At 38.0% G+C, this 27,792-nt stretch overlaps 2 protein-coding genes across 4 annotated transcripts in view; one reads left to right on the top strand and one right to left on the bottom strand.

The window, feature by feature from the left end:
• Positions 1–27,792, top strand: part of LOC126203195 (dynein axonemal intermediate chain 7-like) — a 764,826-nt gene that overhangs the window by 259,308 nt on the left and 477,726 nt on the right. The window lies entirely within an intron of this gene.
• The window catches only part of LOC126203194 (toll-like receptor 13), a 224,740-nt gene continuing 197,075 nt past the window's right edge, over positions 128–27,792 (bottom strand). For 2 of the 3 annotated variants that reach the window (XM_049937436.1, XM_049937437.1), the window contains 2 exons: positions 21,286–21,561; positions 128–1,014 (listed from right to left, as the gene is read on the bottom strand). In XM_049937436.1, coding sequence (XP_049793393.1) covers positions 943–1,014; positions 21,286–21,561 — 348 coding nt within the window. In that variant the 3' untranslated portion in view covers positions 128–942. The remainder of the gene's footprint in view (positions 1,015–21,285; positions 21,562–27,792) is intronic. The other variant, XM_049937438.1, reaches the window with a different exon arrangement.

Genomic DNA, 27,792 nt, shown 5'->3' with positions numbered 1-27,792 from the left:
CACTCTCTCTCTCTCTCTCTCTCTCTCTCTCTCTCAAGAAAAACACACGTGCATTCACACAAGCAAGTCCACTCTCTCTCACTCTCTCTCTCTCTCTCTCTCTCTCTCTCTCTCTCTCTCTCACACACACACACATGACTGCTGTCTTGGCTCCTCAAAGACCAGAGCAGCGAGAGATAGCAGTCGTGTGTGAGGTGTGCTTGCTTGTTTGAATTTATGTGTGTTTCTCTTTTCTTAAGAAGGTTTTGGCTGAAAGCTTAATGTAACAGTCATTTCATTGTGCACGTCAGAAATTCAGCAAGTCATCATTACGATGAGTAGCACTCTATCCTTTCCATAATTGTTGATTTTCCATTAGGCATTTGGCACTTGACAACAATTTCACTGTCATCATGAAAACAACAGCCTGAAAAGCATCATGCAGAATAGCTATGAATGATGTTCAGGATAGATGGGAAGAATATATACTGTTCTTAACAAATTAAAACTCACTACATCAAATAATGTAGTTGCTATGTTCTTTTTTTCCTCAAACATAATTCATCTGTGCTTCTGTACAAGTGCTCTCATTGATGTGTTTACTATGTCACTCTGCTGCTTTCAGTGTTGCAAATGGCATTTCTGTTCCTTTTATCCACATTTCTAATTTGGAAATATTCTTCAATACATCTTAATTATTCAGTAATGCTTCAGAAAGTTACATAGCTAGGCATTAACTCAGAATGGAGTTAATTGATTAGTATTAACTACCATAAAAATATAACATCTTGCTTCAACTTTTCACTTATGCAGTATCACATTCTAATCTAACTGCACCTCATGAAGCACAAATAAAATCTCTCCAGAAATCAATCAAATTTTAATCTATCTCCTTTTCTGGGCTGACAAGCCTCCCCAAAACCAGCTGTATTCCAATCTATCTCCTTCTTTTCGGCTGTCATCTCAAGCCTGTGCATCTTGAATTTGAATCACACGTGGCAGCAGTACTGCGCGACGCAGTCTCTTCCAGAACAACTGCACATATAATGTCACAAGATAATTTTTTAAAATAATTATTCTAAATAATTGACATGTTATCAGTGAAATTTGAAACATTTGATCACTTTTAATATTTTTGCCTCATCACTTGAGAAACATTAATAAATTTGGTAAATGGCTTCTGGTGGTGTAAATTATTTAAATGCAGGATATTAAAATAATTATAAACATTAGAAGCAATGAAGAGAGGTAGTCCAACATTGAATTCAGTATTACTTTTGTAGGAACAACATTTGCATTAAACTAAAAAAGGGGGTCCAAATGACAGTCATTGAAAATGTGATGTGACCATTAAATAATGAATTAAGTGAGCGGGAATGCATGTGGCAGAGTTGAATTAAAAAGAGGATACCAAAAGACAGGAATTTTCAATAAAATATTGAAGAGAGAGTAAAGAATGGCCTGCTGGTGCTTCATTAAACCTCAAGACAGATCATAAACAATGTCCCAAAATTAGTTTTGCTGAAGAAACGAGTCAGATATAGTGGAAACCTGATGCAATGAGGGACCATTATGGAGGTATTATTAATACAAGGGTGTGGATTAATTACTGATATTATTAAGACCAAATAATTATAAAATTCAGCAAAAAGTTGAAGTAACAGATTAAGATTGTCCTGTGGCATAATATTCTGTGTTAAATCACACTTTAAAATGGAAATCATACATTTCATTGCTCTTATTGGTTGGTACCAATCAAGAAGGAGAACATTCACGGACGTGAAACAAGTCAGTGTATACTTTAACAAAAGAGAACCAACCCTCAGAAACTTAATCTGTACACTTTTAACAACAAAACTATTAATATTATATTTAATATGTTTTTGTATGGAAAAGCTGAAAGTAATTTCTGTTAGTAAATTAGCACGAAAGCTGTTCCTTAAAATAAAGTTGACACCTCATTAGTTATATTAAAGTGCTCTATTTATCTTCTACTGGTGGCTCATAGTGGTAGTTTTCAAAGAAAATAGTTACCCACACTTGAAACAACAGATGTTTGTTTAAAGTGAAGCTTCTCACTTAACATGCAGCTAACATGAATTTTCAGTGGCTGAATCTAGATAATGTAATTTGCAGAAGAAGTGGCTAGCAAGATACATTCTTAATCTGCTTAACTGGTATCAATTCTAAATTTCTTGTTTTCTTAGTTGCTAAACTGTAGAAGACCTTTCCCAAGAGTATATAACTCCATTCCGAACGACAGACAAGGAAGAAATGACTTCATAATGTTTTTGTCTTGAGTTGTGAATATGTAAAGCACAGTTCTGAAAAAAATTATATTTTTAACAGTAACAGATAACTTTAAGTGGTGAAGTTCTACAAGATGGCACCCTCTTAAGTGCAATATTCTGAAGCTAAAATAGTTACCCATTTGGAACTCAAGGTGGAGAACACTCAGGAGGATGTTAGCACAAGGAAAAAGCAATAATTAAGGCATCAGTAGACAAAGGAAATTATTCAGATATTGAGGGGAGATGAAAATTTATATGTGGTGGTGTACCGCAATTCATTAGCAGGAAAAGGAAGAGAAGGAAAACTAATAGGATTTCATGGACTGATCTGAAGGAATGAAAGCAGAAACCATCTGGTATAATTTTGCACGGATCTCAGTGTAACCATTGCTGAGTCTTGGTTTAGGAATCATGAAAGAAAGTAGTATACTTGGAAGTGGCCTGCAGGTGCAAGAAGGTTTCTCATAGATTATATGATAGTGAGATAGAGATTTCAAAATCAGATTTTAAAATACAAAACATTTCCTAGGGCAGATGTATATATTATGGCCTTAATTTATTGGCAATAAACTGCAGATTAAAACTGAAGAAATTGCAGAATGATATGAAATTAAGGAGATGGAACCTGTATAATTTGAATTTACAAGAGGTTGTTGAGATTTTCAGAGGGAACATTAGATAACGATTGACTGAAACAGGGAAAAGAAATACAATAGAAATCAAATGGGTAACTTTGAAACAGTAAGTGGTGAAGGCAGTAGAAGTTCCAATAGGCAGATATATGAGGCTCAGTAGAAATCCTTGAATGACAAGAAGATATTGAATTTTGTTGACTAAAGGAGAAAATATGAAAATGTAGCAAATTAAGTAGGCAGAGGGGAATACAGATGTCAGAAACTTAGACTGACAAATAGTGCCAAATGGAAGACAAGTATGGCAGGAGGAAAAATGTAAAGCTGTAGAAGCATGTATTACTAAGGGGAAGATAGTTACCAATTTAACAAAACTAAAGGGAGACAGTAAGCGAGTACTAAGCAAATAAAGAAATGATTAAAGGTGGAAGGAATATATTTAAAGGCTATACAAGGGAAATATGCTTGAAGACCTTATTATAAAAGGATAAATGAAGCAGATCAAGATAAGATAGGAACTGTGTTACTGTGAGAAGAATTTGACAGAATGTAGGGTAACTAGAGAAGATGATATTCCCTCAGAAGTATTGAGGTCTTGGGAGGAAACTCAATGAAAAAACTACTCCAAGTGGGATGTGAGATACCCTGATAGAAAACAATTGGAACATCAAAAAAATAATTAACATAGAATTATGAAGTATCAGCAATACATTTGTCTAGGTAACTTATTTAATTGATCAACATTGCAAGATCACAGATTAATGTAAGTGTGAGATAAGCCATTGAAAATATGAAATGCTGGTACATTAATAATCAACATAACCCCCAGAATGCTTAATGCAAGCATGCAAACATGCATGCATTGTGTTTTGCAGGTGCTGGATGTCAGTTTGTGGAATGGAGCTCCATGCCAGTTGCACTTGGTTGGTTGATACAGAGACAATTAATGCTGGTTGTGGATGACACTGGAGTTGTCATCTGATGTTGTCCAATATTTGCTCAGTCAGAGGAAGATCTTGTGATCCAGCAGGCCAAGGCAACATGTAAATACTCTGTAGAGCATGTTGGATTACAACAGCAGTATGTGGTATCTTTTATCCTCTTGGAAGACAGCCTGTGGAATGCTGTTCATGAATCACAACACAACAGTTCACATCACCAGATTGAAGTACAAATTTGCAGTAAGAGCGCATGGGATAACCACGAGAGCATTCATGCTGTCATATGAAATCACACCTCAGATATAATTCCAGGTGTAGGTTCTATTACTCTAGCACACAGACTTGTTGGTAGAAAGCTCTCAACTGGCCTCCATCTAATAAACACACATCCATCACTGGCAGCAAGGCAGAAACAACTTTCATCAGAAACCACAACAGAGCTCTACTTTGCCCTGCAGTGAGCTCTTCCTTGACACAGCCGAAGACACAAGTGCTGGTGGTTTGGAATCAGTGGAATGGACGCTACAGAGCATCTGGCTCAGAGCTGTCCTTGGAGTCCATTGTGTCACTGTTGTGCCAACTGCTGCTTAAATCACTGCTGCAAATGCACTATAATGCACTGAAGCCATATGCTGAACACAGTGGTATTCCCTCTCAGTAGTGCCACATGGCTGACTGGAGCCCATTCTTGTTGCAACTATACAGTCCCACAACCACTGCTGCCAGCAATCATATACAGTGGCTGCATCCCTGCCAACTCTTCCTGCAGTATTGTAGAAGGAACATCCAGCTTCTCATATTCCTATTACAGAACCTTGTTCAAACTCAATGAGGTGTTGCTAATGGCATCTTTGTTGTCTTAAAGGCATTCTTGACTAACATCAACTTACCATGTCCAACCTCTAAGGTAATTAATGCTCACATCTGTTGCAGCATGTATTTTAAGCAAACCTGATTTGCACACTCATAGTGGCACTACTATTCCCACTCTTATGTAACTACTGCAAAATTTGAATGGACATCATCTATCAGATGTCGAAACATGCCTACCAGCTTTTGTTTATATTGCACAACTCCTTCTTGGTTTTCTTTCAGTGTGTGTAAGAAAGGTGTGTATATTACTCTACCATCAATTTAATAAATCACAATTGCAAAATACTGACATTGAAGTCAGTCAGGATCCTGGAGAAATCTAGGAACATGCAAGTCTGTATTGACAATAAGATTATCTTAGAAGATAAGTTGAAAAAGTGCAAACTTATGTTTCAAGCATTTGTAGATTTAGAAAAAGCTTTTGTCATTGTTGACAGGAACAAAATCTTTGAAATTCTGAAGAAAGCAGTGATAAAATTCAGGAATGAAGGGCTGTTTACAACTTGCAGAAAAATGAGACTGCAGGTTGTATGAGTTGAAGGACATGAAAGGCTATCTACACATAGAGTGAAAATGTACTTAATTCATTAGACTATAAATTAAAGCCTACTGGTAAATTTTGAGATCTGTCATTTGACTCTGTAAATCACAATACCTTTCAAGTAAATTAGAGTGTTATGGTGTGAAGGTTCAATTCGAATAGCTCTGAGGGCAAACAAAGGGTGTCGTTAGGAAAGAGTCATGTATTAAGCTACCTGGCATCATCCAACTGGGAACTAATTATGTGTGGCTTCGCACAACGTTCCATCTCATGGCCCTTACTTTTTCTTGTGTATATCAATGACCTTTCATGAATAATATTACCAAATGACAAGTTTATTTTGTTTGCAGATGATAAAAACATTGCAATAAACATCAAATTAAGTGTAGTCTTTAAAAAAACCAGCTATTGAAATTTTTGTGGACATTAATAAACTTGTAAGAGGTTTCCCACCAGTATATGCTTAAAATATGATGGCAATCAGATTGAAGTGTAAAACGTTAAATTACTTGCTATTACAGCATAGTAATAAATTCAGCTGGGAGGATTACTCCAAATAACTGCAGAAGCACCTATGCCAATCCCTATTTGCAATGTGAATGTTGTCTGATATAGGGGACATAAAAATGAAAAGTTGACATACTAGCTGTACTTTCATTCGATAATGTCATATGGGACTATTTTTTGGGGTAGATCGTCAAGCCAAGCTAAACTTTTCTGGGTACAAAAACATGTAATAAGATTTTTTGCAGTGTAAACTCAAGAACATCCTTCTGAGACCTATTTAGAGGCTAGAGATATTAACTTCACCTTTAAAATATAGGCATGCCTTAATCAAATTTGTCATTAAAAATATCTCTCTATTTCAAACCAACAGCTTACTCAATGGAATCAGTACTAGAAATAAGAATAATCTTCACAAATATTTAAAGTCACTTACTTAAAAGGTGTTCATTATTGAAGAACACACATTTTCTGTAACTAGCGAGCAGTCATGAAAAGTTTAACTAAAAGTAAAGTTCAGTTTAAGAGGAACCTAAAGGATCTGTTGGTGACCAGCTCTTTTTACTCCATAAATGGATTTCTTATTAAAAACAACTGATGTGTGCATGTATGTATGTGTGTGTGTGTGTGTGTGTGTGTGTGTGTGTGTGTGTGTGTGTGTGTGTGTGTGTTTTACTAATAATATAAAATAATGTGAATATCAGTACAACTGAACTTCTCTAAAAGTTCAGTCAATAATGTGATCATTGTAAATCAGTCTTATAAAATGATTTGTCTACTCAGTACATATTACCTCATAAATAAAAATATGTTTAAAAATTTTTTCACTAATTCCCTTTCCATCATGATCATTCCACTTGGGATATGTGGAAGACATATTACCATATTTGTTTTTCATGCTATATATTTTTTGTTCTTCTGACATGTTCTATTTCTTGGAGGAACTCTTCACTATTGATTAATTGGGACAAAAACTACTTCTAATCTAATCTAAGCTAATCAAGAGGGAAGCAGTAGTTCAGAAGGCAGTGAGACAGCATTGTAACCTATTCCCAAGGCTATTCAATCTGTACATCAGCCAAGCAGTAAGGGAAACCAAAGTGAAACTTGGTAAGGACTTAAAGACTGGGGGGGATAAAAACTTTGTGGTTTGTAATTCTGTCAGAGATGGCAAAGACCTTGGAAGAACATGGATAGTACCTTGAAATCAAGTTATGAGATGAGCATCAACAAACATAAAACAATGGAATGTAGTCAAATTAAATCATGCACTGCCAAGAGAATTAGATCAGGAAATGAGATACTAAAAGTAGTAGAAGAATTTTGCAAATATTGACAAAATAACTGATGATAGCCAAGATAGAGAGAATATTAAATGCAGACTGGCATAGCAAAAAAAAAAAAAAAAAAAAAAAAAAAAAAAAAAAAAAAAAAAAAAAAAAAAAAAAAAAAAAAAAATCTGAAAAAGATTATGAAAAGGAAGTTGTCACTCAACATGTAGCGGAGATGCTGAGTTGCAGATAGGCACGACAAAAAGACTGTCACAAATAAATAGAGCTTACAGCCAGTAAGACCTTCATCAAAAATAGATCACACACACACACACACACACACACACACTCATGTAAACACAACTCATACACACCACTGCAGTCTCAGGCAACTGAAACCACATTGCGAGCAACAGCACCAGTGCACGACGGGAAAGGCGACTGGGTGGGAGTAAGGAGGAGGCTGGGTCAGGGAGGGGGAGGGATAGTGTGGTAGGAGTGGCAGACAGAGTAGTGCTGAAGTCTAGATCAATGGCAGGGAAGAGGTTGGGTGGGGGGAGTACTGGAAAAGTAGAGAAATAAAAAGACTGAGTGTGAGGGTGGAATGATGGCTGTGTAGTGGTGGAATGGGAACAGGGATGAGGCTGGATGGGTGAGGACAGTGACTAATGAAAGCTGAGGCTGGGAGGGTTATGGGAACTTAGGATGTATTGCAAGGAAAGTTTCTACATGTACAATTTAGAAAAGCTGGCATTGGTGGGAAGGATCCTTATGGCACAGGTAGTGAAGATAATTGAAATGAAGGATGAAACGTTTGGCAGTGCGCTCAAAAACAGGGTGGTCCACTTGTTTCTTGGGTACAGTTTGCTGGTGACCATTCATGCAGACAGACAGCTTCTTGGTTCTCATGCCCACACAGAATGCAGCACATTGGTTGTAGCTTAGCTTGTAGATCACATGACTGGTTTCACAGGTAGCTCTGTCTTTGATGAGATAGGTGATCTTTGTGATGGACTGGAGTAGGTGGTTGTGGGAGGATGTATTGAACAAGTCTTGCATCTAGGTCTATTGCAGGGGTATGTGTCATGAGGTAAGAGGTTTGGAGTGGGGGTTGTGTAAGAAAGGGCGGGTATATTGTGTAGGTTCAGTGGATGGCGGAATACCATTGTGGGATGGGTGGGAAGGATAGCGGGCAGGACATTTCTCATTTCAGGGCATGATAAAAGGTAGTCGAAACCCTAGCACAAAATGTAATTCACTTACTCCAGTACTGGATGGTAATGGGTTCCGAAGAGAATGCTCCTCTGTAGCAGGACGGTGGGACTTTGAGAAGTGGTGGGAGACTGGAAAGATAAAGCAAGGGAGACTTGTTCTTGTTCAAGGTTGGGAGGATAGTTACAGTCTGTAAAGGCTTCAGTGAGACCCTCAGTATATTTTGAGAGGGACCACTCACCACTGCAGATGCAGTGACCACGGGTGGCTTGGCTGTATGTACATGTACCTGTAACCTTCCTGGTTACAACGTCGTTAGTCACTGCTCTCACCCATCCAGCCCCTTACCTTTTCCCATCCAGCACTAAACAGCCATCATTCCACCATCACACCACATCTTTTTACTTCTCTTCGTTATTGCTACTCCCCCCCCTTCCCCTCCCCCATCTCTTCCCTGCAGTCCCTCTAACCTGCAGCACTACACTGTCTACAACCCCTACCATACTATCCCTTCACCTCCTCACCCCAACTGCCTCCTTACCCCCACCCATTTGCCTCTCCCATCATGAACCGGTGCTGCTGCTTGCAGTGGGGCTGTCGTCTACTTTTGACAACGGTCTTACTGGCCGAAAGCTTTATTTATTTGTGACAGTCTTTTTGTTGTGCTTATCTGTGACTCAGCATCTTCACTATATGGTGAGTGGCAACTTTCCTTTTCATAATATTGTTACATTTGATCCTGGATTTTCCAATGTTTGATTTCTAAAAAGAGAAATTTGTTAACATTGAATATAAATATAACTATTAGGTAATTGTTTCTGAGGGTGTCCAGCCTTGTACAGAAATGTAATGTTGAGAATAATAAGTTATAACTAGAATAGAAAGGAAACTTTCGAAATATGGTGCTATAGAAGAATGCTGAAGATTTGTTGAGAAAACTGGTAGCAGAGTTTGGCAGCAAGCAAGGAGCATTAGTTTTAAAAGATTTACTCACTGAAGAAAAAGAGCAATACATGTCACATCTAAAAACAACAAGAACAACACATACAAGGACACCTAAACAGTAATAACAAGAAAAAAGTCTCTTCATCAAGAAAAATGAATTCAAGGCAAAGAAATCACAAGCAGCAAGATATGGAATTGCTATTCCTTCACTCAACCTCCATTCTCTGTAATCTTAATCTACTACTTGACATGTTCTGAATCCTTGAGACAGTTTTTCATATTTTTTGTTTGCACACTGATTTTCTGTAACAATGTACTTGACATCTTTTCTCCTTTTCAAACATATCTCATCCATAAATATTTTACAACACAAATCTGTAGAAGACCATGCTACAGCATTTTGTTTCTTAGCTCCCCAACTGACAGTGTTACCAAACAGCTTGATAGTATAATCTGTTGATTTTCTATCTGTGCTGTTGGCCAAGTCGGCATCATATAAGTTATTATAGTCAATTTTATAATGCATCCCGTTACCTATCATGTCTTTTATGTAACACAATTTCTTTTTAAATCTTTCCAGTGTGATTCCTTTGCAGCACTTTGGCAATGACTGAAATAATTAACAGCATAGCTTAAATAAGGTCATGTTGTTTCAGTTAAATAAAGCAAACATCCTATTGGTTATCTGTAAGGCAATTTCTCATCCAATCTTTCTCAACTTCTCTGTAGTTCAGTTCCATGGATGTGTTAATTGACTTGCATTCATTCATATCAAACCTCCTTGACAGATTTTCGAAATCAATTTTCTGACTCTAAATCATTCCATCCTCCCTCTTATCTACATAATTCCCAAGAACAGTCTCAAATCTCCCAAATTTTTCATTTTAAATGTACATCTTAAGGCCAATTTGAAATCTTGAATATTCATCTTATCATTTCCTAAAAGGATAATGCGATCTATATATAACAAAATATTAACCTTAGTCTTTATGTCCCCCCCATGAACCATGGACCTTGCCGTTGGTGGGGAGGCTTGCGTGCCTCAGCGATACAGATGGCCGTACCGTAGGTGCAACCACAACGGAGGGGTATCTGTTGAGAGGCCAGACAAACATGTGGTTCCTGAAGAGGGGCAGCAGCCTTTTCAGTAGTTGCAGGGGCAACAGTCTGGATGACTGACTGATCTGGCCTTGTAACATTAACCAAAACGGCCTTGCTGTGCTGGTACTGCGAACGGTTGAAAGCAAGGGGAAACTACAGCCGTAATTTTCCCGAGGACATGCAGCTCTACTGTATGATTAAATGATGATGGCGTCCTCTTGGGTAAAATATTCCGGAGGTAAAATAGTCCCCCATTCGGATCTCCGGGCGGGGACTACTCAGGAGGACGTCGTTATCAGGAGAAAGAAAACTGGCGTTCTACGGATCGGAGCGTGGAATGTCAGATCCCTTAATCGGGCAGGTAGGTTAGAAAATTTAAAAAGGGAAATGGATAGGTTAAAATTAGATATAGTGGGAATTAGTGAAGTTCGGTGGCAGGAGGAACAAGACTTTTGGTCAGGTGATTACAGGGTTATAAATACAAAATCAAATAGGGGTAATGCAGGAGTAGGTTTAATAATGAATAAAAAAATAGGAGTGCGGGTTAGCTACTACAAACAGCATAGTGAACGCATTATTGTGGCCAAGATAGACACAAAGCCCATGCCTACTACAGTAGTTCAAGTTTATATGCCAACTAGCTCTGCAGATGATGAAGAAATTGATGAAATGTATGACGAGATAAAAGAAATTATTCAGATAGTGAAGGGAGACGAAAATTTAATAGTCATGGGTGACTGGAATTCGTCAGTAGGAAAAGGGAGAGAAGGAAACATAGTAGGTGAATATGGATTGGGGGGAAGGAATGAAAGAGGAAGCCGCCTTGTAGAATTTTGCACAGAGCACAACTTAATCATAGCTAACACTTGGTTCAAGAATCATAAAAGAAGGTTGTATACCTGGAAGAATCCTGGAGATACTAAAAGGTATCAGATAGATTATATAATGGTAAGACAGAGATTTAGGAACCAGGTTTTAAATTGTAAGACATTTCCTGGGGCAGATGTGGATTCTGACCACAATCTATTGGTTATGAACTGCAGATTGAAACTGAAGAAACTGCATAAAGGTGGTAATTTAAGGAGATGGGACCTGGATAAACTGAAAGAACCAGAGGTTGTAGAGAGTTTCAGGGAGAGCATAAGGGAACAATTTACAGGAATGGGGGAAAGAAATACAGTAGAAGAAGAATGGGTAGCTCTGAGGGATGAAGTAGTGAAGGCAGCAGAGGATCAAGTAGGTAAAAAGACGAGGGCTAATAGAAATCCTTGGGTAACAGAAGAAATATTGAATTTAATTGATGAAAGGAGAAAATATAAAAATGCGGTAAATGAAGCAGGCAAAAAGGAATACAAACGTCTCAAAAATGAGATCGACAGAAAGTGCAAAATGGCTAAGCAGGGATGGCTAGAGGACAAATGTAAGGATGTAGAGACTTGTCTCACTAGGGGTAAGATAGATACTGCCTACAGGAAAATTAAAGAGACCTTTGGAGAGAAGAGAACCACTTGTATGAATATCAAGAGCTCAGATGGCAACCCAGTTCTAAGCAAAGAAGGGAAGGCAGAAAGGTGGAAGGAGTATATAGAGGGTTTATACAAGGGCGATGTACTTGAGGACAATATTATGGAAATGGAAGAGGATGTAGATGAAGACGAAATGGGAGATAAGATACTGTGTGAAGAGTTTGACAGAGCACTGAAAGACCTGAGTCGAAACAAGGCCCCGGGAGTAGACAACATTCCATTAGAACTACTGATGGCCTCGGGAGAGCCAGTCATGACAAAACTTTACCATCTGGTGAGCACGATGTATGAGACAGGCGAAATACCCTCAGACTTCAAGAAGAATATAATAATTCCAATCCCAAAGAAAGCAGGTGTTGACAGATGCGAAAATTACCGGACTATCAGTTTAATAAGTCACAGCTGCAAAATACTAACGTGAATTCTTTACAGACGAATGGAAAAACTGGTAGAAGCCGACCTCGGGGAAGATCAGTTTGGATTCCGTAGAAATGTTGGAACACGTGAGGCAATACTGACCTTACGACTTATCTTAGAAGCTAGATTAAGAAAAGGCAAACCTACGTTTCTAGCATTTGTAGACTTAGAGAAAGCTTTTGACAATGTTAACTGGAATACTCTCTTTCAAATTCTGAAGGTGGCAGGGGTAAAATACAGGGAGCGAAAGGCTATTTACAATTTGTACAGAAACCAGATGGCAGTTATAAGAGTCGAGGGGCATGAAAGGGAAGCAGTGGTTGGGAAAGGTGTGAGACAGGGCTGTAGCCTCTCCCCGATGTTATTCAATCTGTATATTGAGCAAGCAGTAAAGGAAACAAACGAAAAATTCGGAGTAGGTATTAAAATCCATGGAGAAGAAGTAAAAACTTTGAGGTTCGCCGATGACATTGTAATTCTGTCAGAGACAGCAAAGGACTTGGAAGAGCAGTTGAACGGAATGGACAGTGTCTTGAAAGGAGGATATAAGATGAACATCAACAAAAGCAAAACGAGGATAATGGAATGTAGTCAAATTAAGTCGGGTGATGCTGAGGGAATTAGGTTAGGAAATGAGACACTTAAAGTAGTAAAGGAGTTTTGCTATTTAGGGAGTAAAATAACCGATGATGGTCGAAGTAGAGAGGATATAAAATGTAGACTGGCAATGGCAAGGAAATCGTTTCTCAAGAAGAGAAATTTGTTAACATCAAGTATAGATTTAAGTGTCAGGAAGTCGTTTCTGAAAGTATTTGTATGGAGTGTAGCCATGTATGGAAGTGAAACATGGACGATAACCAGTTTGGACAAGAAGAGAATAGAAGCTTTCGAAATGTGGTGCTACAGAAGAATGCTGAAGATAAGGTGGGTAGATCACGTAACTAATGAGGAGGTATTGAATAGGATTGGGGAGAAGAGAAGTTTGTGGCACAACTTGACTAGAAGAAGGGACGGTTGGTAGGACATGTTTTGAGGCATCAAGGGATCACAAATTTAGCATTGGAGGGCAGCGTGGAGGGTAAAAATCGTAGAGGGAGACCAAGAGATGAATACACTAAGCAGATTCAGAAGGATGTAGGTTGCAGTAGGTACTGGGAGATGAAGAAGCTTGCACAGGATAGAGTAGCGTGGAGAGCTGCATCAAACCAGTCTCAGGACTGAAGACCACAACAACAACAACAGTCTTTATGTTACTATAAGTATAAAGATAACCATCAGCACTGCTTTGAACAAAGCCTAAAACCTTAACAAACTTCTCAGAGATTAAATTCCAGGATATTATTGCTTTGGTTAGTTTACCCACAGTTTCTGCTTCGGCATTAATTCCTGCTGGTGCAATTACATAAATTTCTTCATTAAAATTTCCGTGAAGGAAAGGTCTCTCTGCATCCATTTGATTTGCAGTTTTTTTGTGATTCATAACAGCACATATTGTTCTCAGACTGGTCAACCCTGCTTCAGATGCATATGTTTCATTATAGCCAAATCCTTTTCTTTGAAAATAACCACAAGCAACTAGTATAGCTTTATAACTATTAATATGGACTACATCATCAATTTTACTTTAAAATCCCATTTACTGTCAATAGCCTTCTTATTTTAAGATAATATATACACTGTCCAGGTCTCATTTTCATTTATTACACCCACCTCTTCTGCTCCAATGTGAGACCATTATTCTTTATCTGGTCTGCCATAGATGTCACTGGATGTTTATGGAACATCCTCAACATTCCATATCCACTTTCAGTGTTAATACAGCATCGTCTTCCACCCACAGTGGATATTTTCATCCTTTCATACTTTTGTGGATTTCAGGAGATCTTGCATCTTCAGCTTTATTATCACATCAGTAGTCACTGACATTTTCTTCATTAATGATAGCCTCATCATTTTTGTCATCATTGGAAGAAAACCAGTCTTCATTATCAAAGTCAAAATGGTTTTCATGCAACCTCTCATCCAAGAATGATGTGTGTCTCTTTGGCACCATCGCTGATATCTGTTAACACAATATTCAGCCATGAAGCACTTCTTTATTGTGGAATTCAACTTTCCAGCGATCACTTCTCCAGGAAGTCATAAATATCCCATAACACAAACACTCTCAGTTTCTGCAACTATGCCATTTCACCATACCACATTTTAATGCACACGTGTTTTATTTATCAAGTGAACAGCATTCTGTCCTGCTTGTAACCAAAAAGATTTTCATGTTTACTATTCAGCAACATGTAGTGAACCTTGTTTATAATGTTCCTTCATCTTGTTGTGGTGTATTTCTTATGAGGTAGCTTGCACCTGTACCCAGTATTAAAATGTGCATACAGTGAGTAAAGTAAAACACAACTTTGCTTAACCTAAATGCAATCTCACCAAATGAAAATGAACCATGTGTGATGCACTCAACATGTACAAAAACTAGACCAAAGAGCAAGAAAACAAAGAAAATTATATTTTATTGATATCAAAGATGAGTAAATATTAAAATGTTCAGTCACAATGGTGTTGATTTGGTATTTATTGAAGTCTGCAGGTGAGGATGTAAGAAAGCAATGGAGTGAATGGATGCTTCATATTTCTGTGAATAATTTTGGTGGAGGTGACCAAAACAAACACAGCTGGTCACACACTGTGTGGCAAGTAGGGAATAGAGTTGGACTCTCTGTGACACCAGTTGCAGCCACCTGTGCACATGTTGCAAGGGTGCTACATGGTATTGAGCAGAATGTTTGAGCTGTCTGATATGGTCAAGCTTCTGACCAAAATCTCTCATTGCATAATGAGGGGCATCTCTAGTGAGCAAAAATTTGCATCTGCCTTGCCTACTGGAACATGTGAAAATTAGAGGAGGCCTGGGAGGTGACACAGCCTTTGGTATTGGATTGTGTAAATCTTGTGACAGTTTTGAGCAATCTGTTTTCAGTTCTTGTGAATGAATTGTTGGTGGAAGTGGAGTGGTAAAGAATAAGGGTGCTGCATTGGCCTTACATGTATATTGTAAGCATTCATTTGATATGATATATTGCTTGCCTCTTCTCTTCACAACTCAAAAAGAGTCCTGAATAGGACAGAGAGAGTGGATATCAGATGGCATCATCTCAACGCCAGACAAACTCACAGTTGTGTAAATCTTTATAGATGAAAAACTTTCTGTCACCGTGCCTGACTCGGTTGAGTGACATGAGATGGTGAATGTGTGAACTCATCTGACAGTTGCAGGTTGGAGGATCTCCCTGAGTCAGTGGAGGAGATGAAGCTGAGAAAAAACTGCAACTGCTCACCATACATTATCTGCACAGGTTAACAGCATGTGTCTACCTTAAATGCAGTGCAAGATCCCAGCAGCACCAAGGGTAATGCATCAAACAAGACCTCCATACACCATATTTATGCTGCTTTTAAGATCTGATGTATTTGCTCTGTCATCTCATTGCTTGCAGGATGGTAGCCAGTAGTGCAATTGTGCTGCTTCCACAGAGTTGGAATAATTCCTTAAAAAACTGTCTGTCAAATTGTCATCCTCTGTCAGTTGTGATCATTTGTGGGATGCCGAACCTTGTGAACCAAGATTTCACCAAGCCTCAAGCTACTGACTCAGCTGATATTTCAGGAATAGGTACTGTTTCTGGCTGCCTAGTGAAATGATCTATCATCATAAGTAAATATTGGCATCCCCCTGGGTATGGCAGAGACCCTATGATATCAGTGTGACTGTGAGTGAACTTTTCTGTAATTGTGGGGAAGCAACCCACCACTGTGAAAACATGTCTAACTACTTTGCTGCATTGGCAGCTGTTGCATGTCCATGCCCTGTTGTGACAATCCTTTTGTATATCAGTCCAAATTACCTTTGCAACAACAAGATTGGTAGAATCTCTGATTTTTGGGAGCGCAAGGTTGTGGCAGACACTGAAAAACTCCCATCACTACTGCAGAGGGATGAAAGACCATTGCCTCCCACCAGCTGTGTCTCACCAAATTCCTCGGTGCATGTCCTGCATCCAGGTGCTCTAACAGTAGGGCCATTCCTGATTAGCAACGTTGAAGGAATGCATCTTTATTTGACCAGTCACCACATCAGCTCAATTGATCACATTTAATCCTGCACAGTTATGAGACATCACAACACTGTTTTGTCTAGCTATGTGTTTTATGTCAGTAGTAAACTTGGTGATGAATTCAGTCCTCCTGCATAAGTAAGATGAGTTGAGCTCTGTCAGATGCTGAAATATCAAGGTCAATGGCTTGTGGTCAGTAAGTATCTCAAAATGTTGACCTTCTGTGTAGGGTCTGAACTGCTTAATGGCTAAGTAGATGGTGGATAAGTCTCTATCGAATATGCCCCATTTCTGTTGTGATGCAGACAAATTTTTGAGAAGAATGCCAGTAGTTGTCAGTTACCACACACACTTTACTGCAATGCTGTGCTGATGGCCATCTGACACGCATCCACCATCAGTGCAAGGGAAGCAGCTGGAACTGGATGTGCCAGTAGAGAAGCTTAAGCTAGTGCCGCCTTTAGATCATGAAAAGCAATCTCCACTTCCATCATCCACAGTACTTTTCTGTACCCATACATGTTGTTTGCAGTCAGCAATCTGTTCAGTGGTTCCTATACTACAGCAAAATGGGGTAAATGTCATCTGCTGTAGTGTAATATCCCCATGAATCTGCAGAGACCTTTGAAAGCAGTCGGTAAACACATCCACTCAATCACTTTCATCTGCCCAGGCAGGGGTGAAAAACCTGTGTGAGAGACAAATGCACTTACATTTTAGCAATAAGACACTTACCACTGCAGGTGACAATAGCGTAACACTAAGTATTCAAACAACAGTCATAAGTGATCTATCAGGTATGGTGCAGTTGCTTGAGGTCTTACAGTCACCACTCAGTCTCCAAAAACCATCCTTCTTTTTTACCATTTGGAGGAGTGATGCTCACACACTGCAAGATCTTGTGAGGGTACCATAAGTAAGCATTTTTTTGAACTCCACTTGTCCAGCCAGTAGTCTATCTGCGGGTAACTGACACACCCAAGCAGAAACAGGCTGGCCCCTGTGAGGTCCTCATGTGATATTGCATAGAATGGCATTCCTTGTTTTTTGTTGCAACTGAGTCAATGAGTGCAGAGAATTCCTGAAGCAGCTACTGATGAGGTTATGATCTGCACTTGTACCCTGGTATTCAGCACTGTTATGCTGTTACAATTATTGCCATGTGGCCCAGAAGGGTGGCACATCTGTTACAGTACATGTTTTGTATTGTTCAGCGTAGCCTGTGTATCAGCAACACCAGCTGTAATGGCCATGTTTTTTTCCTTGCGCAGTTTAGCCATTAACATTTGTACTCCTTTATGTTTCAAGTTGATATCACAAAAGTTTGCTTTAAGTGATTGATACTCAAGTTTTCCTCTTCATAAATTCTTCCATTTCTACCTTTTGTTAAGAATGGCAGTGAATCTTGAAGTACTGATGCAGATGCCACACTATGCCTGGATATCTCCATGCATTGTACAATATGTGACCCAATGCAGGAGAGAGCTGTGGAGAGGATGCCACTTTCACTAAGCATTGGATTGTTAAGTGTGGTATTTGGCAAAAGTGACAGAGAAAGTCAGTGCTGTTATTAGCAGTGGCACACATCAGCCACTACAAAAGAAATCATAGAATTATTCACCACTATGACCAGAGAAGTGCTGTATTTGCTGGCTGCTCATACAGGTCCTTATGGTAGACACTAATTTCTTATCCAGTGTCAGTAAGAAAATGCTTACCAGTCATAACATCCTGCATGATACAAACAATTATTTGCCGAAATTGTGACATTCTTGTAGCTCATAAGGTGCTTACTCTTCATTTGAAAAGTGTGCACACATTCTATCACTCCTTGTTGAAGTTTGGGTATTGGCAAGTCAACTATATTGTCTGAGAGCATTTTTTAAAAGTCTACAGTACCAACACCAGCTGAAGGTATCATGTTTATTACTGTTTCCCTAACACTGAGCTCTGTTAACACTTTGACCAGTTGGCTGACAGATTGCTCTGTGTTTGAAGCTAACAGCTGTGCTGGTATATGCACTTCAAGGCCGTTTGCATCTGTGTGCATGGATATGTGTATTTCTGGACCACCCGTCACAACCTCCTTAATTACTGCATAGGTGCACTCTTTTCTGAATGCAATTGCAGTCACATCAGCTGTGCACTTTATTTTATCTGGAGGTAGGACAGCAGTAGCAGAACTAATTTCCTAATATTGGCCAGTAATTTGCATAGCCAGAAGATTCACAGTGATTGTTCAGATAACTGTCGGTTGATAGCCAACACACATTGCACCCATAAAATTTGGAAATTGGAGCTACCAACTTATTCTCCACCCCCTATAAGTTTGTGCAGACACAATTCTGGTTGCAGAACAAAGCGCTACAACAAGGTCTCTTTGCATACATTTTATAACAGTTGTGCAGTGTGTCATCATGTGCTCAATCTCATTAAGGTCCAGCTGTGACATAAGTATTGTATATTTATCTGAACTGACACAAATTCCCTGCTGGCCAAAGGTGGCAACCAGTTTTGTGAGCCACAGTTGTGTTTTTGTGGGTCAGAATGCTGGCGATTCACGTTGTTGATCCTGTGTGGGCAGTGTGCGTCTTGACTGTCATTTGATGTAGGTGGCGATGACAAGGCTTTACTTGCTGAAGGTAAACTTGCCTTCCCATGTTTGATCACTGTGTTGTTATGATCCTCCTTTGTTTGACACATTCAGGAATAACAATAGAATGTAGTTTTACACAACAGTTAAGTTTTGGGTCATCACTATGGGGTAGTTTGCATATGCCCGCATTATTAAAAGCATACAATGTGAGTAAAGTATAATACAACTTTTTTTACATTAAATACAGTCTCATTAAATGTCACACATTCTCAACATACACAAGAACTAGACCAAAGAATAAGGAAAACAAAGACAGTTGTATACTCCAGATATCAAACATGAAGAATGATAAAATGTTCACACTCACACTGACGTCAATTTGATATTTACCAAAGTTGCCATTATCTCATCATCAATTCATATTGGACTCCCTTCTCTTCAAAGAAACTTGTCATTTTGTTTGACAAATATTCACCTCTGTTATAGCAGTGGAATGCACTAATCCTCAAATGGATTCATTCTGTTTAACATATTTCAGTACTTCAGATTTATTTTGCTGCATATTGACTATAATCATCTATAAAGGCAATAATGTAGCTCTTTCCCACATATGTAATAGAACTCATGATGTCACTAGGACAGTCTCAGTGGATGTTTCATTCTTTCCCTCTTCAGCTTTTGTTTACTTGCCTTCTCTGCAGATGGTGCATGTCTCTTACCTTCAATATTCATTTCTCCCACATATTTCAGAAGCACTTTTAGATTTATATAATTTGAGTGTCCTAAACATTGATCCCAGTTTGCAATCTTTCAATTAAAACTGCTGTGCAAGAGTTTCTGAAAAATTTTGTAGCATGCATTTTCACCTAGCCCCCCCCCCCTCCCCCTCTCTCTCTCTCTCTCTCTCTCTCTCTCTCTCTCTCTCTCTCTCCATACCTCTGTCTGACTGCACTGACAGTAGTTTGTGAACAAATAAAATATTTTTAATCAAAACTGGTACTGCTTTTCCAATGACATATCTGACAACATCTGTTTCACTGAACTGTGTCGCCTTTAAAGAAGCTCCAATTTTTGCAATCTTGACCACTTCTGTCTTTTAAGTGTTTGCACTTTTTTAGAGTTTGCACATTTATTTCCACAATCCATGAGCCTTTTTTTTTACAAAGCTGAACTTCAGATTTTCTGTAGTTAATGTCTTAATTGCAGTTACAATGTCATCACAGCCTTGTGCATTGTTAACAAAAGATGACACCCAGCATCAGTTTCTTCACTGGTGTGCCTGTTGACCAAAAATTGTCAAATTCTATGAAATGTTTACTCATTGTACTTTTTGATGGATTGAAATTTAATTGCAGTAAATGTTTATGTAGAAATAACTGACTGCAATGCTTTTTCTTTCAAATGGGACACAAAAGTTTTTCCACATTTGAAATGCACTGCTACAGTCTTTCACATATTTCAGGTGGTTGTATGTAATTCATTCCATAATTTTTTAGCAACACTTTGTATCATGATTTGAGAGATTTTTGAGTAATTTGTTTTTTTTTTTTTTTTTTTTTTTTTAGTATCCTCCTTTTCCATGTCACTCTCTAGAACTTCACTTGCTCTGTCTATTTCTTTACAGTAAGATCCAACAAATCTAATTCATCTGGCCTGCCTCATGTGCAGAATTTCCAGATTTCAAAACTGTTTTCAACTTGATATTTGCTTTCATATTCTTCTGACATCTTGATATTACAAGCTGATTAACCAGAAATACAAAAATGTTTGCACAATAGTTACGTATTTAACTTCCAACTTTTACTTTCTGTATCTGGGCCCATAGGTCATTGAGAAAATGTGTAGCAGAGCATGGTTGCAAGCAAGAAACATTAGTTTCAAAACATTTGTTCTCTGACAAAAAAGAACAATATGTGATATATGTAACAACACATGCAAGCATTCTCAGAGAGTAATAACAAGTCAAAGGCTCAACATCAGCAAAGATGAATAGAAGACATCAAAATCATAAGGAGCATAATACAGAATTTCATATGGAATATCAAATAAAGAGATACTGAATCAAATCTGAGTGAAAAATATTTTATGGCTCAACATGACTAAAAGAAGTGATAGGCTGAATAGACATATCCAGAATTATCCAGGAATAGTTAATTTGGTAAGGGAGCAAAGTGGGGGAGGTAAAACTTTTAGAGGGAGGCACTGTTTGAATACTGTAAGCAGATTCAAATGGGTGTAGGTTGCAGTATTTGCAGAGGACAGATTAGTTAGGAGAGCTGCATCAAACCAATCTTTGGACTGAAGACAACAACAACAAACATATTATAATTCTTACTTTGAGTTCTTCTGCTCCAGCATCATATCCAGGCCACTGTATGTAAGTTTTGGTGAGCATAAGGTAACGCAGCATTTTGGGTCTTCTGCTTGTTGGTATCTCCTCGAGGAGAACAAGAATCAAATCCTCACGTCGAGTCTCAAGCAAGCGATGTTGTGCCATGTGTAATTCAAATTGACACCACTGACTGCGAAGAAAAGCCTGTGAGATGACCAGCAAGATACTTCTGCTCTGATCCATGCATGAGATAATGTTCTCTAGTATGCTCAAGCCAACCTGGGAAAATTGTTATTACTAAAAAAATCATCCACTTATATCATTTGTTGAAAATGATATAAATATAGAATACTACTGTTCCATGAGACTTACTTGTTACTTGTAAGCAACTTATAAGTGTGTTATAGTTCTTGTTAATGGAAAGTATTATTTATGACTTATGGCACAGGATCTACAGGCTTAGTGATTGGCCAGGTTGTAAGTTACATATCAAAGCTAATTTACAATAAAACGAAACAGAAAACAAAAGTACATACAAGAACAAATTTGTTCTCAACTTATCTTAGTGAGTAATATTGTGAAATATGCTAAGCATTTATTCATAATCAACAAGCAGCATCCCATTTAAAGATAGAATAGTAACCCCAATTAATAAAAGAATTAGTGTATATGTGTGTTATCTTAGCACAGTAGAGTTAAGTTATGTCCTAGAGAAATGTGAAGTAGTCAGCTCCACTTAGAAACTTGATAAATAAAGTTTATAGTATCACTATTTCACTCATTCTTTCTTCTAGAATTGACGTCAGATTTGTTGTTATTGTAATTTGGAGCTTTGCTTTTTATATGTACTTTATTCTTTAACATCATGGATATGAAGAACAACACAATACGTAATTACATCCAGATGTAGTTGAAAGTAGGTTGAAGCAGAATATTAGCTTAAAGAAAAAAGACAGGTCAGGATCAAACCAGAATAGGAAAAGAAGAATTCTGCTTATAGGCAGCAGTCAAGGGAGGGGTGTGGGCCAGCAGCTTCAGTAGAAATTAGGTGCAGGGTACCAGATCACAAGTTTTGTGAAACCAAGTGATAGCCTTAGCCAGGTGACAGAAAACGTAGGTCAGCTATGTAGGGACTTTGAGAAGGAAGATCAGGTAATTATAGCTGGGGGAGCAGGAAACAGCCTGGCTATGAATCCAAGATACAATATTAGGAGTGACCTGGATAAAATAGGAGCAGAAACTGAGCACACAAATGTGGGGTTTGTGGAGGTCTTTCAGTGCCATGATCAGCCCTGGGTAAATACTACTGTAAGGTATGTTAACACTGAGTTGAACAGGATGCTCCAGACATCGGCAAAATCTCATGTAAGTGTTGTTCCAGTAAATACTATTGGTAGGTGGGGATATACTACACATGGCCTGCATCTCAATAGGATGGGGAAAAGTAAGTTAGCTTCTCTATTAGCAGAAACTGTAAGGGGGTCCACAGTCACACAAGGGGTGATCCCTGTGGTTAATAGGTCCAGGCAGACAGGTTTTTTAGGTTAAAGTCAAAGTCCAGACAGATGACAATCAAGATAAACAGAATAAAAGAAACTTCATGTACAGTTAATAGGGCTAAAGTTAAGGGCAGTATCAACGTACGTCATCAAAATATCAGGGGAATAAAAAATAAAGTAGATGACCTAGTAGTGTGTTTAGATGGTCTCAAAAATAAGAATGAGACTGATATACTCTCTCTGTCTGAACACCATGTAACTGTGGGCATGGGTAGTGTCAGTATAAGTGGGTATAATTTAGCGTCTCACACTTGTAGATCTAGGATGGATAAAGGAGGAGCTGCCATTTTCATAAAACAAGGGTATAAATGCAAAACTGCAGAAGTAAGCAAATTTTGTGTTGATCAGTACTTCGAGGTTTGTGCATGTGAACTTCAGCTAGATAATGTATTATTGACAATAGAAACAGTGTACAGGTCCCCATTAGGAGACTGGGAGCTGTTCATAAAAAAGTTTGACTCCCTATTATACTGTCTGTCAGACAAAAAGAAGTTGTTAATCTGTAGTGAATTCAATGTAAACTTTCTAAGTAATTCTGATAGGAAAAGTGAACTAGAAGTGTTATTAACAACATATAATTTAGAATCAGTGATCATTTTCTCTACACGTATAGCTCAGGACAGTAGCACGCTAATAGATAATGTATTTGTACAGAAAGAGGATGTAAAACAAACAAGTGCTTTCCCTGTGGTAAATGGATTTTCAGACCACGATGCACAACTGATTAACTTACAAAACCTAACAGGGTGTACAGTGCAGAAACCATTAAGTAAAAGTCTGAGGTGTGCTTAACCTGGTATCTACACTGCACTTCAGAGACAGCTTAAGAAATGTTAATTGGGGAGATGTATATAATGAGAGAAATGCTAATGATAAGTGCAACATATTTCTTGATACATTTATATCCCTCTTTGAACATTGTTTCCAAAGAAAATTATTAAGTGTAACACCACACACTTTTTAAAAGAAATCTTGGATTACTACTGGTATTAAAGTGTCTTCAGAAAGAAAAAGAAAACTGTATGAGACAGCAGAACTAGTAAAGATCCAGAATTAGTTTTACACTATAAAAATTATTGTAACATACTGAGAAAAGTTGTAAGGAAATCAAGTAGTATGTATGTTAGAGAAGAAACTAACAACTCTGGCAATAAAATAAAATCAATGTGGAATGTTGTTATAAGGGAGACAGGAAAAGTAACCACGAGGGTAGGTAGTATTACTGTTAAAGAGAACAAGACCATCCTAACCAACAGCACACAAGTAGCTAATGTATTTAACAACCATTTATTAAGTGTAGGAGAAAAATTGGTGAGAACAGTTCAAAAGAAAAAGCTAGGCAGTAGATGGAAGAGTCTGTTTTGAAAAAATTTAGTCAGATTAAGTTTCACCTAGCAACCTCTTGTATTAAATCTCTGAAAAACAAATGTTCTGTTGGAGTAGATGACATCTCTAATAAGATATTAAAACAATGTGGAGCAATTACAGCTGATTTTCTGAGTCACATATGTAATGCATCACTAACTCAAGGTATTTTCCCAGACAGGTTAAAATATGCCATTGTCAGGCCTCTCTACAAAAAGGGGGACATCACAGATGTCAATAATTATTGGCCAGTATCCTTGCTTACAGCATTCTAAAAAATCTTCAAGAAAGTAATGTACTCAAGAATGGTTAGCCATCTCAACAGTAATGGCATACGCAGTAAATCACAGTTCGGATACCAAAAATGCTGTTCCACTGAGACAGCAATATACAATTTCACTGTCCACATAATAGAGTTTTTAAGTAGTAAAATGTCACCAATAGGAATTTTCTGTGACTTGTCCAGAGCATCTTATCGTGTGAACCATGACATTATGTTACAGAAATTACAATGCTGTGGTATAAATGGAATAGCATATGAGTGGTTCAAGTCATACCTACAGAACAGGAAGCAAAAAGTTTTCTTATATGGGTCAAGTGATTTAAATAAGTTTGCCACTTCATCTAACTGGGGTGAAATTACATTAGGTGTTCCACAGGGTTCAATCATGGGTCCCCTTCTGTTCCTGATATATGTGAACGACCTCCATTCCTATCTGAAACAGGAAGCTGAAGTGACACTGTTTGCTGATGATACAAGCATAATTATTAATCCAGTAAAAGAAAGTCCAATTGAAAATGGTGCAAATAAGGTCTTTGGAAAAACCATTAATTGGTTTTCTGCAAATGGGCTTGCTCTAAACTTTGAAAAAACACAGTACATCCAATTTTCTGCTGGAAAAAGTACAGATCCTTCAATACATATAACACATCAACAGAAGTCAGTAGACAGGATAGAGCATACTAAGTTTTTGGGTGTACATGTAGATGAGAATCTTAATTGGAAAATTCATATTTTGGATCTTCTAAAAAAATTCATATTTTGTATCTCCTAAAGTGACTAGGATCAGCAACTTTTGCGATCAGAATAATTGACAATTTTGGGGATATAGAAATTAGTAAGCTAACATACTTTGCATACGTTCATTCTCTGATGTCATACAGAATAATATTTTGGGGTAACTCAACATTTAGACAAAAAGTATTCAATCCTCAACAGAAAGTGGTTAGAATAATGTGTGGGGTACGTAGTCGCACGTCTTGTAGGCATCTTTTTAAGAGATTGAGAATTCTTACTACAGCCTCACAGTACATCTACTCACTAATGAAATTTGTTCTCAACGACATGGACCAGTTTAAAAACAACAGTGACATTCATGATTATAATACCAGAAAAAAGAAGTACTTACACTATCCTTTGCTCAACCTATCTTTGGCACAGAAAGGGGTAAAATATGCTGCTGTAAAAATATTCGACAAATTACAAGATGAAATAAGGTGTCTGACAGACAGCAGTAATAGCTTCAAAAATAAATTGAAATCATATCTCCTTGACAACTCCTTCTATACCATATATGAATTCTTTAATAGAAATAAATAAATATATAAATATAGTATATGCATTTTGTATCATTTAAGGGAATGGGGTAAATAACAGAAATATTAATCTTTAACTCTGTATTGTAATATATATATTAAAAAATTTTTGTTTCATATGTGCATTTCTTGTGCACTTGACACGTTCCACATCATAAGGGCTACCATACCATGGGATTGATCAATGGAACAAGCAACCAACTAACTAACAATGAAGCAACTGTTATAAACTGATATTAGACTCAACATTCACCTCTGCTAACACTAATGATAGTTTTACATGTAATTTATACTTTAACATCATGAATATGAAGAACAGTAACACAATACATTACAACATTGAAGCAACTATTATAAACTGACATTTCACCCAACAATCATTACTGCTAACATTAATGATAGTTCTATATATGTCATACTAAAAGGGTCATTAGCAGCCTCTATTTGTATACTTAAATGGCCATAAATTGATATAATTTTGCTCTATACCAATATTTGATGCCCTTCTAGGAAGGTACATTTATGTTGTAAGTCCATGAAGAAAGGATCAGTGAGTGTGAAGGTTGATTTTACTAGGTACTTGATAAAGTACAGCTGGAAATCTTCAATAACCCAATCTAGATACTCAGAAAATTTCTTCAGGGGATGTATGTTCGTGAATAACTGGTAGTGGCTTCTAAAATGGGAATAAATTTATATCTGAATATTTTGTTATCCACTTGTTGTTTTATGTCTGTAAATATCTATTACATGCATTTATTAAGGCAAAAGTGCTTCAGTTTGCTGGTCAGAGACTTGTCCATAGCTGATTAGTGGACAGAAGAAAGAGAGCTATGGAGATTTATTTTGTATCTTGTTCAAATGTTCAAATGTGTGTGAAATCTTATCGGACTTAACTGCTAAGGTCATCAGTCCCTAAGCTTACACACTACTTAATCTAAATTATCCTAAGGACAAACACACACATCCATGCCCGAGGGAGGACTCAAACCTCTGCCGGGACCAGCCACACAGTCCATGACTGCAGTGCCATAGACCGCTCGGCTCATCCCGCGTGGCTTTTGTACCTTCTCAAGTTACGAAATGATTCATTCTATTAAAAAAATGGTTCAAATGGCTCTGAGCACCATGGGACTTAACATCTATGGTCATCAGTCCGCTAGAACTTAGAACTACTTAAACCTAACTAACGTAAGGGCATCACACAACACCCAGTCATCACGAGGCAAAGAAAATCCCTGACCCCGCCAGGAATCGAACCCGGGAACCCAGGCACGGCAAGCAAGAACACTACCTCAAGACCACGAGCTGCGGACTCATTCTATAAAATGCTTCACTTAGTAACTGTCTTGTAATTTGAGATTAAAAATTGTGACACTCCTGTATGTTGATTTGCCACTTCAGCTAACATCTGAAGAAAAAACTAAAATCAAGAGATACCAGATCAAAAGTGATGGAAAGCTGAGTGCTTGCCTTGGCTGGGTGACATGAGATATTGAGACACTGACTTGGGATGTGAGTGCAGACAACCAGGTATTAATAGATGGGGAAAGGGGGGGGGGGCAGTAACAGTTTGGACAACAATAGAGAATATGGTATCAGGAATGGCTGTAGAAGCTAAGTGCAGCAAAATCACACACAAGTGTGGGCTTTGCTGAAGTTCTGCAGTGGCACATTCAACCCTGGATGAACAAAGCTGTCAGGCGAGTTAACCAGCAACAGTCAAAAGACCAAGTTGCTGCTGCCTTTGAGTTGAGTTCTGGTGGTGCTGCAGCAGTTGCTGCTATTAAGAGGAAGAGATACACAATACATGGCCTATAACTTATCAGGATGAGAATAGACAGATTACCGGAACTACTAGCTGATTATACAGGGGGTACGGGTTCAAACGATCACCAGTTGTAGAATTCCTGTAAATTCTTGTAATTGAAGGGGTGGGAGGTAAGACTTTTTTTTGGGTTAGATACCTCATTCAAACAGATTTCCTTAA

Source organism: Schistocerca nitens, chromosome 9 (assembly GCF_023898315.1).
Source record: "Schistocerca nitens isolate TAMUIC-IGC-003100 chromosome 9, iqSchNite1.1, whole genome shotgun sequence".
In the NCBI taxonomy this organism is placed as follows: domain Eukaryota; kingdom Metazoa; phylum Arthropoda; class Insecta; order Orthoptera; family Acrididae; genus Schistocerca; species Schistocerca nitens.
This window is presented reverse-complemented; position numbering and strand designations above follow the sequence as displayed.